General features: G+C 35.7%; 1 protein-coding gene across 10 annotated transcripts in view; it reads right to left on the reverse strand.

Annotated features, from left to right (window-relative positions):
• The window catches only part of LOC137237697 (very long chain fatty acid elongase AAEL008004), a 250,422-nt gene that overhangs the window by 64,014 nt on the left and 171,148 nt on the right, over positions 1-15,260 (reverse strand). For all 10 annotated transcript variants that reach the window (XM_067761731.1, XM_067761729.1, XM_067761733.1 and 7 more), the window contains one exon: positions 445-914. In XM_067761731.1, coding sequence (XP_067617832.1) covers positions 445-502 — 58 coding nt within the window. In that variant the 5' untranslated portion in view covers positions 503-914. The remainder of the gene's footprint in view (positions 1-444; positions 915-15,260) is intronic.

The following is a 15,260-nucleotide window of genomic DNA, read 5'->3' on the forward strand; positions in this document are numbered from 1 at the left end:
CATTAATTTAACCTCCAGTTCTGTTAAGGTGTCATAGGAACAGCCGGGTATTTAGCATTATCAGAACATAGCTCGGGATCATTTAAAGAAGGTAAGTTAAAGCTTGGGATCTTAATCTTCGTGGTGAGAATCACTAGTTATCACTGCGAGGGAATCACGCTTAGTTTGGCGGACTTCTTCATCTTTTTCAGCGATTCCAGCATGTCCCGCCGATATCGAACAGACCAGATATCAGTATTTATATATACTTTTACCTCATTAATATATCTTCACTATAACAGTATTAACAGATAAATATTTGTATGAAAACTTTAAACTTTAAGCAAACTTATATAAAAACTTAAATTTTGTTACATAACATCGTTATTATCCATGCACGTCTGCAACTACGAAATATAAAAATACTCTAAAAAAAAGCTAACCAATAAATATTAAATGACTTACCGCCGTGTGAGTCCATATATCTCTGCATACTATCAATATATTTCATAATTAAGGCCATTTTGCTAAATGTGTTTATGAATGAGATGATCTATGTGCTGTGTCAGATTGCTCGTGAATGTGATGTTGTTGTAAACCTTTAAGATATTCACTGGTTCTTACTGCTGACGTTGTACTTCAATTTTTAATCTGGGAGTTTAATTTAGCGCGCAGCGCTTAATAATCGTTGAAGACGTTCGATGTTAGCGACTTATTGTATGAAAAGCTATTCACAGTTGTTTATGTTTTGTTTTCAATTTATATTTATTTTTTTCTTTCTTTTTCTTGCTTTGCCTTTTATTGCTTTTACTGCAACTTTTGCTTTTGTTTATTAATTTTTATGTTTTATTTGTTTTTATAGCCGACATGCAATTGTGTTAAATTAGCTATTTTTGTTGTTGTCGTGGGTGATTGATGGGTTCGGTTGATGTGATCTGAAATTAAAAAAAAAATTTTAATACTAAAGAAAATTCTTAAAAAAAATGAAAAAATGGCAGTGAGTTTTAATATTTTTGCAAAAATAGTTTTATGTTTTGTATATGTACATTGTGGGGTTCAGATTAAAGGTGTATTGGAAAGTTGGTAGGAAGAGATATTATTAGTCAATCAATTGCGCTCCACCTTTATTTTTTTACTTCTCATAAATATTTTTGCAATTTCTAGATCAAAATTGAAAAATCAAGTATATCAATATATAAGGAGACATTTTTCGTTGATTTTTGAACATTTATATAAAGGAAGTGCTTAAAATTTTTTTTTATTTTTATTTTCTCCTTTTCTTAAATTTTTTCGGCGTCGTATCCTGTCTGTGAAGTTTAACAGTTGTAGCTCAATGAGAACTTACACAAAAATCAATCCCAAAATTTCCTCCGTTCCGGTTGGTTTTTCTAAATATCTCAGTCCGTGCGCCCCTAGCGAGTCTTTTTGTATCGTGTTATCGGCTGTCATCGACCTCTGAATTAAGTTTGAAATTCCAAGTCTCTAGCTCATTCTTACTTAAAAGCTGGTTTGAAAATTTTAAAATTCCTATATAATTATTTCGATCCGTACGCCACTTAACGGATTTTTTTCCTTTTGTTGCATTGTCACGGTGTTCTAACCTATGTGTAAAGTTTCACGTTTGTAACTCAATGAGAAGTTACTAAAAAATCGATTGCAAGATTTGTATGTAAAGCGGACAAACATTCAACCGACCTAATATAAAGGAAGTAATAAGTTTTTTCAAAAATGTTCTTTGTAAAAATGTTATTTTCTGAATATGAACTGGAATTTTCTGAATATGAAATAGATAATCTGAATATCAATTAAATCCTTCTGAATATGACTTGTAACATTATGAATATGGAATGGAAATTCTGAATATATGATATCGAAATTCTAAATATGAATTGTGACCTGTGAATATCAATTGCAGCTTTCTGAAAATGATTTCAAATGGAATTCGGAATATTAAATCGAAATTCTGAATATGAATTGTGACTTGTGAATATAAATTGCAACTTTCTGAAAAAATGATTTGAAATGGAATTTCGAATATGAATTGTAACTTTCAGAATGTGAAATGGAAATTCTATATATACAATTGCGAACACGAGAATAGCATTAAAAATAAAATTTATCAATTATTGTCTTCTTTTATTTATTTTTGGTAATTTTAGAACATCTTCTTTGAATTCCGGAACTGAGACTATGATAACGAATTTTTTTTGAGTAGGCCGTCAATATATATTCTTACAAGGTAAACTTCCTTCAAAATTCACATTAATTTTTTGGAATAGGCCGTCAATATATTCTTACAAGGTAAACTCCTCTCAAAATTCCCATTTATTTTTTTCTAGGGGTTGTTTGTCATATAAAAAAAAAATCTAGCGTTGACTTATTTTGTTGATTTTCGGACAGGGTGGATAAATGATGTATATTGGAACGATTTGGTTTTGGTTTTTAGCACACATGCACAGAGGAGCCCTAGTTTCGCCAAGAGATATATGCGCGTCTCATTATTTCATAAGCAACAACCCTGTAAGGCCATAATCGGCTAAAAACCAGGGATTCTAGTGAATTTATTTATGAGTGTTTTGAATGGAGTTTTCAGTTCTCTTTTTCAGTGTATTCTCTTTTATTTAAGAGCATTTATCAATTGACATTTATTAATTTTAACAAATTTTCTTTTGACCCATTATTGAGTAAGACTTTTGTGTCTTGGAGGGAAGTGACGCCGCTTCATAGAGAACAGAGATATAAAGGAAACGTCAAAATTACTTGTCTACTACTTTTTACACAAGAAATATATGCAAAATTTTTCTTGATAATTTTCTTACAATGTAGTACAGCGCTATACTCAAAAAATTCTGACAATTCTAATAAAAACTCGAAATTTGAGTCCTGGTTCTTCATGGCCACCGTGGTGTAGCGTGCTCCGCCTACCATACCGAGGGTCCTGGAATTAACTCCCTGACAAGGTGGCATCAAAATTTAGCAAAAAAGTTTTTTCAATTATAAAACAGTTTTTCTAATCGGGGTCGCCCCTCGGAAATGATTTGGCGACCACTCCGAGTGTAGGAAAAACTAAAAGGAGCACGACGAAAATTGGAAGAGAAGCTCGGTCTCTGTATCTTTCTTTCTTAAACTTTTGTGAGCTAGGTTGGCATAGTTTTAGTTACAGAACCCATTGAAATTTTTTCCAAAATTTACGAAAAAAATTAAAGAAAATAGTTTACAAAATTTCTAAGGCCTGGCATTCCCGTGTTCGTTTAAGCTGCAGTTGAAGTTGAGCTCAGTTTACCTCACCAGTTTGGTCGTTTTCATAAAATTCCACTGCTCATCTTGAATTGCGCAGTTTTAAACTCCAGTTAACTTAAGCTCGCACTGAAAAACTGGGCCTTTGTCGTTTTCATTGCTAATTTTGTGTTCGCACCTGTACAAAGATTAACAGCAAAGAATAAAATACAACAAAGATGCATACACAAACATATATCATATAATGACACCGTTAATCACACAGTAAGTCACGTTTATTCAATGATGATGTACATAGGTACTTAAAAATATATAAACAAGTTCCCGCTACTGGAATATTCATACTTTGCAGATGAAGAACGTTTATGACTTTCATCAAACTATGTAGTTCAAAAATATATTTTTAAAGAAGAAAAGAACTATAGTGTTTTATTCTTCTAGCGCTTCAATGCTTTTTAAATATCTTCATCAGGGAGTCTGATTTATGTAGTTTTCGGAAAACAGAAAAAGCTGAACTTTTTACCTTCTGTCGGCCGGAAAGCTCCATGAATACAACCATTAATCTGGCCCTAAATGATCAGCAATAAATACATTTTAGCTGAACAATGCTTATAACCCGCATTTTTAAATTGAAAGTTCGCAACTAACTGTCCAATTCAGTGCCTGTCGAATATTAGCTGATATGGAGGTAGTGAAATGATAATTGAAATGTTATTGCTATTTATTATTGGTTATAAAATAAACTATTTTAGCGTATTTTTTTCATTGTTGTCTCGTCTTATTTGTGTTTTATTGAAGCGAAACAAATAGCCCAACTATAGAGGTAAGAGTTATTACATTTCTCAACCTAAGAACTAAAAAAACTTAGCCCCATTCTTTGTTAATCTTAGAGAGAATTGCTATACAATTATTTATCGGTGAACTCTATATTTATCATTATATTCCTGTGTTAGGTATAGGTTTCACAAACTCCCTTTAATCGAAAAAAGGCCGAACAATTTGGAACGACTAGCGGCGAGGAGTATCGGAACGACAGCGGACGGGCTACAACAGCGGGCAGCCAAAGATCGTAGGAACTGTAGGAAAGTAAGTGGCACAACGACAGTAGGATGACGGTGCGAGTATCAGTAGAAGGAAAAAAGAATAGAAGTAGCAGTAAAAGTGCAGGGATTATGGACCTTTGGCCCTAGATGGTTCTGGATGCTTCTTAGGGGGTAGGTACTTCTACCAGGAGTGGTTGTCGACTGTAGTAACACTAAAGATGCTTTCTATCTAGTTGGAAACCACTGCCCCATAAAAGTATGCTAATTTATAGGGGTTAAAATGGAGAGCGGATTTGTACTAGCTAGCAACGTAAGTTGACCTGTCTACTTAAGTCAAATCAAACGGCACCGTCTGCCACAGACTCCCTTAAGGAAATCTTACTGCTCCCACTGGAAACTGGGCCTTCATTGCTCACCGTTAGCGCACGCTAGCATTGTAGGTGTCAAATCGCTCGCAGTGGTGAGCTAAACTTTCGCTTTGTTTGATGGTTTGAGGGGTGGGTGGAAGTTTTATACTCGAAGCATCTCTATCAATGAGAGGCGCAAATTATGTGCATAAGCATCAATCCCCCTCCACCCCGTCAGTCGGAAAATAGCTACGTCCCATGGACCCAATCAAGGAGACGGCGAGGCTTCATTAGAGCACTAGCCCACAACGGCCGTGTCTGCCTAAATAAAATAAAATAAAATAAAGTAAAATACTGCGGCGACGGAAGCAAGAGCAGCCCAGGGTCCGAACTTAGAACCGAACTTCTAGAGTTACGGCTGCCTTCTATGCTTGCACATGCCTGAAAGCACATTATTGTTGCATTCGCAAACTATATGGTTGCTGTGAAAATAGCACAGATTAAACTTATCAAAGTTAGAGTCTTTAGAAGACTCCATATGAATCGGCTATTGTTATAATTAAAAAGTTGGAGATCCTCACTATCATTACAATAGTTCTAAGAACTACCTCGATTATAGTTACCTTCTCGGAACAGTTTTGAAATGACTGACAAAAGTTGCACACACTATAATGAATGCGACCAATTCATTTCCAACATAAGTAGTACAGGACAGTACAGTAAGGAATTTATTCTCGAAAAGGAGCCATGTTGAAACGACCATATGGATAAGTTAACTTTTACCCTACCGAATTCTTAACCGGACACGGGTACTTTCGTGAATATCTTCAAATGGGCAAGATTATATGCCTGAACTGAATTTACTGTGTAAATAGAGACATATCTTCTTCGAATACGACCACTTCGCTCAACTGGAAAGGAGAGACACTTGGCAATCTATCATCGGACAGTGGCATTCATATCATGACATGTGAAAGTGACAGCTCGGATACGTTCAGAAGATACGAAATATAAATTATATTCACCAACGAGAAGATGTGAGAGTAACCATAGGGTTTACGTATTACGCTGTCATGCCGGTAGCTCATGCTGTACGTTCTCCCAGACCCCGTAAAATGCTCGGTCGATTAGAGTTTAGGTTTAAATGGGTACCTTTCAAAAATACGTAAATTATACGCTCTCACAACCTCGCTGCTCGAATATCTCGCACCGTGGCTCAAAATACCGGGAAGTATATAAAGCACTTCCTTCCTTCACAAAAAATTAGCGAACTTAGAACTGAGATTAGTAACTAAAGTCCATATTATACAATCAGCATTTAAATTTCCAGTTTACTTTCTCTCATTCGATTCAAGGTTTTATCCAATCATTCTTATTGTTGTTATGATTGTAGCTCACAAGAATTTTCTATTTAATGTAACATTAATTAGCCATGTAAAATTCAGATTATAACACTTTTATCCCTTCATGCATACATATGAACATACAAGCTCCGAGCTTTTATTAATATTTGTTTGTTTTCTACTCAGACACTTGGAGGGCAACATAATTTTTGCAGTGCTTGCAACCTTCAAAACGTTTTACAAAGAAAAATTGCACATTTGAAAGCGCAACAGTTTTCCCTGCTGAGGTAATAGTTACATACGTAAGTGGTAACTAAGTAAGTTCGTTGGCTGGGTGTATCTCGCGGTAAGGTAGAAAATTCAAGCTTTGTACTGCATACTTTCACATTTTTATTTATGTAAATTGGTCAAAGCCACAAATGTGCTGAGTCAAGAACCTTGCCTCCTACTGTTGTGGCTTTGTTTGTAAAAATAAATGAAGGTACAAAATATTTTGCTGTTATTGTTAAACAAAAAATAATTAAGAAATTACGCTACTCAATTTGTTCCGTATTTTGTATGACATTACAATTAAATTATCATCATCATCATTAATTGGCGCTTAACGGTCTAAGCGATTTTGGACCTTTCGTAACAAGTCACGTCAACTATCCCTGTTTCGCGATAACTGACGCCAACTGGGAACACCAAGAGAGATCAGTTCTTCCGTCACCTGTCTCTCACAACACAGTGGAGGTCTCCCCTTCCTCTGCTTCCAAACTGCGGTGTCAATTGATTGTTCGTCCATTCGCATAACATGATCTAGCCAGTGAAGCTTGTCGTCCACGAAAGAATCGGCGCATTAGCGCGCTAGCAGCCACGTCTCTATTGATGGATATAGATTCGAGACTGTGAAGGATGTCGTCTATTTGGGAACCACCATTAACAGAACTAAAAAGATGGTAAACAAATTTTAAGGACTACCTTCATATAAATGGACCAAAAAATAGAAGGTAATTTTTCCTTTAATACAGACATAGTATTGTTGAATTTTGACTAAAAAACTTTAACAATAGCTCTTGTAAGAATTTTGGAACGCCTGCAACACTCAGGAGGCTAGCCATGAAGGTATGGCCTAATCTTGTAAATAGTTCGACTTCTGCGTTACGTAGCTCAAATTTTTTGATCAAACATTGCACTATCACCGAGTTTTAAACTGTATTTCAGGTTTCAAGTCTCTAAATATCCAGGAAGTTAGTTAAAAGTCAATTGAAAGATTTTTTAACCAGTTTTCTCAATATCTCGATCTATGCACCACCTAGCGGATTTTTTTTGATAAAATATTGCATTGTCACCGGGTTCTGACTTACGACCCAAGTTTCATGTCTCTAGCTCATCGGGAAGTTAGTCGAGAATCGATCGCAAGATTCCCCCCGTTTTTAAAGGATTTGCAGTTATCTTGACGAACGCGTCACCTAGCAGAACTTTCTTTTCTATAAGTTGTATTGCCACCGGCCTCTAACTAAGTGCCAAGTTTCAAGTCTCTAGGTAACCGGGAAGTTAGTTAAAAATGGATTGAAAAATTCCCAAATTAAAATTTGTTTTCTTACTATCTCGATCCGCGTGCCACCTAGCGAATTTTTTTTGATCAAATGTTGCATTGTCACCGGGTTCTGCCCCATGCCCTAGTTTCAAGTCTCTAGCTCACCGGCAAGTTACTCAAACATCGATCGCAAGATTCCTCTCGTTTTTCAGGGATTTGTAGTTATCTCAATTAGCACGCAACCTAGCGGAGCGTTGTTTTCTATAAATTGTATTGTCACCGGGTCTCGAACTATGTGCAAGTACAAGTATCTAGGTAACCGGGAAGTTAGTTAAAATGGATTGAAAATTCCCAAATTGAAATTAATTTTCCTAATATCTCGATCCATGCGCCACCTAGCGAATTTTTTTTGATAAAATATTGCAGTCACCGGGTTCTGACTTACGGCTCAAGTTTCATATCTCCAGCTCGCCGGGAAGCTACTCGAAAATCGATTGCAAGATTCCCTTCGTTTTTCAAGGATTTTGTAGTTATATCACTTTGCGCGCCACCTAGCGGAATTTTGTTTTCTCCAAATTGTATTGTCACCGGATCTCGAACTATGTGCTAAGTTACAAGTCTCTAGGTAACCGGGAAGTTAGTTAAAAATGGATTGAAAGATTCCCAAATTAAAATTAATTTTCCAAGTATCTCGATCCATGCGCCACCTAGCGGAATTTTTTTGATAAAATATTGCATTGTCACCGGGTTCTGACTTACGGCTCAAGTTTCATATCTCCAGCTCACCGGGAAGTTACTAAAAAATCAATTGCAATATTCCCTTCGTTTTTCAAGGATTTTGTAGTTATATCACTTTGCGCGCCACCTAGCGGAATTTTGTTTTCTCTAAATGTATTGTCACCGGATCTCGAACTATGTGCTAAGTTACAAGTCTCTAGGTAACCGGAAAGTTAGTTAAAAATGGATTGAAAGATTCCCAAATTAAAATTAATTTTCCAAGTATCTCGATCCATGCGCCACCTAGCGGAATTTTTTTGATAAAATATTGTATTGTCACCGGGTTCTGACTTACGGCTCAAGTTTCAAGTCTCTAGCTCACCGGCAAGTTACTCAAACATCGATCGCAAAATTCCTCTCGTTTTTCAGGGATTTGTAGTTATCTCAATTAGCACGCAACCTAGCGGAGCGTTGTTTTCTATAAATTGTATTGTCACCGGGTCTCGAACTATGTGCAAGTACAAGTATCTAGGTAACCGGGAAGTTAGTTAAAATGGATTGAAAATTCCCATTTTGAAATTAATTTTCCTAATATCTCGATCCATGCGCCACCTAGCGAATTTTTTTTGATAAAATATTGCAGTCACCGGGTTCTGACTTACGGCTCAAGTTTCATATCTCCAGCTCGCCGGGAAGCTACTCAAAAATCGATTGCAAGATTCCCTTCGTTTTTCAAGGATTTTGTAGTTATATCACTTTGCGCGCCACCTAGCGGAATTTTGTTTTCTGTAAATTGTATTGTCACCGGATCTCGAACTATGTGCTAAGTTAAAAGTCTTTAGGTAACCGGTAAGTTAGTTAAAAATGGATTGAAAGATTCCCAAATTAAAATTAATTTTCCAAGTATCTCGATCCATGCGCCACCTAGCGAATTTTTTTTGATAAAATATTGCAGTCACCGGGTTCTGACTTACGGCTCAAGTTTCATATCTCCAGCTCGCCTGGAAGCTACTCAAAAATCGATTGCAAGATTCCCTTCGTTTTTCAAGGATTTTGTAGTTATATCACTTTGCGCGCCACCTAGCGGAATTTTGTTTTCTGTAAATTGTATTGTCACCGGATCTCGAACTATGTGCTAAGTTACAAGTCTCTAGGTAACCGGAAAGTTAGTTAAAAATGGATTGAAAGATTCCCAAATTAAAATTAATTTTCCAAGTATCTCGATCCATGCGCCACCTAGCGGAATTTTTTTGATAAAATATTGTATTGTCACCGGGTTCTGACTTACGGCTCAAGTTTCAAGTCTCTAGCTCACCGGCAAGTTACTCAAACATCGATCGCAAAATTCCTCTCGTTTTTCAGGGATTTGTAGTTATCTCAATTAGCACGCAACCTAGCGGAGCGTTGTTTTCTATAAATTGTATTGTCACCGGGTCTCGAACTATGTGCAAGTACAAGTATCTAGGTAACCGGGAAGTTAGTTAAAATGGATTGAAAATTCCCATTTTGAAATTAATTTTCCTAATATCTCGATCCATGCGCCACCTAGCGAATTTTTTTTGATAAAATATTGCAGTCACCGGGTTCTGACTTACGGCTCAAGTTTCATATCTCCAGCTCGCCGGGAAGCTACTCAAAAATCGATTGCAAGATTCCCTTCGTTTTTCAAGGATTTTGTAGTTATATCACTTTGCGCGCCACCTAGCGGAATTTTGTTTTCTGTAAATTGTATTGTCACCGGATCTCGAACTATGTGCTAAGTTAAAAGTCTTTAGGTAACCGGTAAGTTAGTTAAAAATGGATTGAAAGATTCCCAAATTAAAATTAATTTTCCAAGTATCTCGATCCATGCGCCACCTAGCGGAATTTTTTTGATAAAATATTGCATTGTCACCGGGTTCTGACTTACGGCTCAAGTTTCATATCTCCAGCTCACCGGGAAGTTACTCAAAAATCAATTGCAATATTCCCTGCGTTTTTTCAGGGATTTTCGTTTATCTCGATTCATCTGCCACCTGGCGCCATTTTGTTTTCCACGAATTGTAGTGTCATCGACTCGCAAACTATGTGCTAAGTTTCAAGTCTCTAGATCACCGAGAAGTTAGTTAACAGTCGGTCGCAAAATTTCCGTTTTAAAACAAATTTTCTGTATATCTCGATCCGTGTGCCACCTAACGTTTTTTTTTCACTTGCTTTGTAATGTCTCTCAGATCTGAACTATGTATCAAGTGTCTAGCTCAACGGGAAGTTACCGAAAAAGACTTCCGTGGGTCAAAAATTCGTATGGAAATGAGGGGACAAACATGAAAGCGACTTAATATAAAAGTAAAAAAAAAAAACAATGTGAGCTTCGAAATCCAACGGAGAATAACTCTTGCGAAGAAGTGCTACTTTGGACTGAGTAGGCAATTGAAAGGTAAAGTCCTTTCATGATGAACAAAAATCGCACGTTAGTGCAGCGAATAAAACCCCAAAGGCTGCGTTTACAACTATATTAGTAATAACAAATTCATGTATCGAGGCGTACCTACTACACGTGAATCCGGACAGAAAAGAAGACAGCTGTTTCGATTATGCATTGCAAATTCTTCAAAGCCATTTATATTGAGAGTGGGATTAGAATGCGCACTCCTGCAATGATCGATCTGTTCATAAACAGACTTGAACAAATACACGTCTTGTTGTTGTAACACTTCGTTCCAACTGCCTTCATACTTTCGGACATACACGAAAGCTATTCATTGTTGTTGGTATACTCTTTATGAACAGCTTTTTGTATTATGCACAATAACTAACCATAACTTGTATTTGTTGTTGTTAAGCGGGGACTACCCTTTATTGGTTAATGTATGAAGCTCTGTTTAAATGAATTTTTACTTTTAATTTATTAAATATTTTGGTAATTGCAACAACGTCACATTAGAACTTGTCGTAATAGGCGACTTAAATCCGCAGACTCGACTGTTTGAGGGGCCTAAAAAACCGTTCCCCAGGCAGTCGGGCTAGTACCAGAAAGTGCTAGTAGCGGAGCGTATTGAATTTTTATATTGCAAAAGACTGTACACCTTCAACCCTAACCTTTTAGGAATGTATTTGGGGCTACAACAACACCAGATATTTTTTGGCCTTTTAACATTGTACTCACGAGTCACATTAGATTGAAATATTGTATTATTTCGAACATGAAACGGATCAAGAATTTAACAAGGGGTGCCCGAGACGTACTTTGTTTTCTTATGTAGATTGCTGTACGAAATAAGAATAGGCTACCGACCATCAGCCACCATAGAAGCACCACCAACATTGCACACACGACTCCCAATAAAAAGCAGGCGGTATTAAGCTACACTTCGCTAATTAGGTCCCCCACATTAAAAAAAAAAAAAAAATTTTAAGGAGTTTCAGGCCAACCAGAACACTGCACGCAGCACTGCTAAGGGGATGGTTCAATATCATGCTTAACACACAGTTTCAGCTGGGTTAAACCGACTGGAGAATTTATGCGGACAACTGCTTAGCCATGAATTACCTATTAGCCAAATCAGGAGCAAAGCCGTTTGGTCTGTCTGCCTACTACCGAGCTATCATAAGAACCACAAATTCTTTTGTCAACTCTTGACAACGTTTGATGTTTATAGAGTAAAAGCACCACTTATAGCCGAAGACGAACTCGACCTACCTAGTGATATCAGAGAACACTCTGGCTCAACATTGATCTAGGGAGTGGAAGAGGCTTAGCTCTTCAGCATACTGTTGGAATTTTAAGGTGCGTAGGACTTCAACAAAAAGAACTCGATGATAGTTTCACGAGTAGAAATGATGGGCAAAATACTCCAAAAATAAGAGCAACATAAACAACAAGAGAAAACAAAGACTAAGAATAAGATTGAGATAATGAAATAGGTAGAGTGGAACACGAAGAGGAAGGGAGACGGAAATAAAGAAAATGTAGCAGGATTGATCGAGATCAAAGAATTGAGAGTAGTGGAACGTTAATTTTCTATAATTGGGTGACAATTTGAGCGATGGGAAAGGGTCAAATGAATGGAAAGACAGGCATTTAAAGTTAAAGTATACTCAATCCGTGTTCGGATTCAAAAAAATTAAGGTAAGGCAACTATTTGACGAGTTATCGGATTGTTATATGTATATTATCGATTTGATTTCGAAGTCTTTGATATCAGTAACAAGGGTTATAAATGAGTAACTGTTTTTATTACCGACGATTTATCTATTTCCTTTTGAAATGTTATCAACTTCCTATCGATTCTTTATTCAACTTGCTATTGATTCTTTATCAAAAATTTACTGAGGAGCTTTCGAATAATTATCTATATAATAAGTTATCGAAAATTTATAGAGACGATATCGATTTACTACCAAAGGTTATCGATTTGATATCGATAATTTATCGAATTCCAAACGAATTTTTATCAATTGTTAACGGCACCTCATCAAGTTGCTTGACGACTTATTGGCTTGCTATGAAACAGACACCGATAAAACTTCAATGTAAATTCGATGACATATCTGTAACCCGTCCTCAAGATTCTTGAATTTTTTTTATTTCTAGTAAATTTAAATCTATTGTGCATTCTCTAGTTAATTTAAAAACATTAGCATGAACTTAACGAGCACCTAGTAGACACTCATTTTTTTTTAAGATTTACTAAATTTAATGTATGTAATAAGCTTTAAATTAAAAATAAAAAAAAAAAAATACTTTCAAATTAAGTATAATAAATTATAAATAAACAATCACGCAATGAGTGCACTAATTTATTTATTTTTATAATTTGTTTCATAATGTAATACATAAATAGATAGTGAGGCAAGTACCCATGTATGTGGTGACGCTCATGCCACACCAACAACGCTTAACTGTACATATGAATGTTGCCGCCACTCCACGCCCACACAAAATAATGAATGTTTAACAAATAAGTCGCTAGAGGTATGAGTATTTAATGAGCAAGGCAAGGATACCCAATGAACAATTTGAAAACGATAGGTCCAGTTGATTAGATACAGGCAACTAACTCATATTCTTTTTTTTGGGCTTTTATGATTTAAGTTTAAGTTTTTGAATTTTTACGAAACCCCAAAACTGCAAATTTTAATTGGTTGAGGCCTGAGGTTTCAGAGCATAAAGAGGTGATTTCTTAAGATCTTATATAAATTGTGTATGTATGTATATGAATGAGATGTATTTTTGGAAGGGTTCCTTAAAATGAATACTGAAACCATTTAAAAGACCTTATTCATTAGTTAAGGACCATTTGGGCTGCCTCGGTATTATCTCGATATTATTAGATCGCTGAAAAATATAAAAACCGATATCAAATTATCTAGCAATTGCTCTAAGATATTCTCGAAGATTATTCTGAAATGTTCCTTATATAATCGAGAAAAAGTTTAAAACAAAAAATTCTGAAATATCTACGTAGTAATTCGAAACTTATTCTGAAATTGTCCTTACATAATCGAGAAAAAGTTAAAACAAAAAATCGCGAAATGTCTACGTAGTAATTGTGGATATAATATCCCAATTACTTATATGAATTATATAGATATAGTACGCAAGATCATACAGATTTATTTATTTATTCTGAAAAGATTTCAATACCATTCAAAGAATACTAACTAACTTATCCTGAAATAGTGCCGAAAACGATTCAAACACATTAATTGAATATTCTCGAAGCAGAAACAAAACACTTACACTTATGCACGGGTCGATGCATATGTAATTGGGAATCTTTGGATCTCTTTTTAAAATAACTTGCCGGTGAGCTAAAGACCGGAAACTTTGAACATAGCTTAGAGTTTTATTAATTTGCAATACTAAAAAATAATATTCTACAAGCTAGGGCAGGGATCGATATATTTAGAGATATCTAGAAATTCTATAAACTAGATTCCTCTCACTTAGATCAGGGTAAAAGGAAATGTAACAAAAGCGGGGGGGGGGGGGGGGGGGGGGAAATAGGGTTCGCACGCGTACATTTTTGAGAGACTTTAAACCACAAACTTAATAACTGCTATGTTTTTGAGAATCCAATGACAATATCCATCACTTCAATAACCACAAACTTAATAACTGCTATGTTTTTGAGAATCCAATGACAATATCCATCACCCAGTCAGTTTTCTAGTTCCGTCTCAGGCTCATCTCTCACGGGAACGCTCTGGATCATTAGAAAACTTCAGAAGCAGAGTTCTGATATTTTTGTACACATGAATTTTAATAGGCAGATGTCGCTTTTGTGTTTTACTTTACTCATAAGGCTAATGGCCAAGATGTGACATCTTTGTTTGCAAAAGTTTGTTTATTTATGGCAGTGTGTGTGAACATACTAAAGACAAGAATTTTACAGTGTATCTAGCTCACAAATTAAAGCAGACCTGCATTTATCTGTTTCAAATCGTTGTTGTTGCATTTACATGCAAAATTTTTTACCTGGCTCAGGATCTTTGATGACGTCTTATGCCTCAAATAAAGGAAACAATTCCGATAGTGGGCACCCGAGGCGACATATTTACTTGTCGAAATAATAAAAAAATCTTACCAGGTTTGGAATCAAAATCGAAGGATTTTCAAGTATGTAACTTTCTGGAAAGCTAGAGGCTTGAAATCTTTAACTTATTCCAGACTATCAATTCCGCTAGGAGGCCACAAATCGAGATATTAAGAAAAGTTGTAAGGAAGAGTACCGCAAATCTACATAAACAAAAATTTTTTAAATTTTCTTTAGACACACATTTTACGCTGCGTTTTGATTCTTTAATATTAAGAAATTCGTTTGTTTGTTTATCTTCTTTTTATAAAGCATGCATCTTCATATATGTACAGCAGCGAACAGAAAAATAGCAGTGGCAATTTTTATCAAAATTCGTCGATTAACTTTCTTGTTTTTTATGTTTGATAAATTTGAGAAGAAACTTCTATAAATTTTATAACTGTGCCTGTGTAAACCAGTCTCAAAAACATTTTCGAAATTCGAGCAAATTTTACAAAAAATTCGAGCTTTATATTTAAAGTTTTCTGTTTTTTTTTTCATATGCAGCTTTG

Source organism: Eurosta solidaginis, chromosome 1, assembly GCF_040869045.1.
Source record: "Eurosta solidaginis isolate ZX-2024a chromosome 1, ASM4086904v1, whole genome shotgun sequence".
Classification (NCBI taxonomy): Eukaryota; Metazoa; Arthropoda; class Insecta; order Diptera; family Tephritidae; genus Eurosta; species Eurosta solidaginis.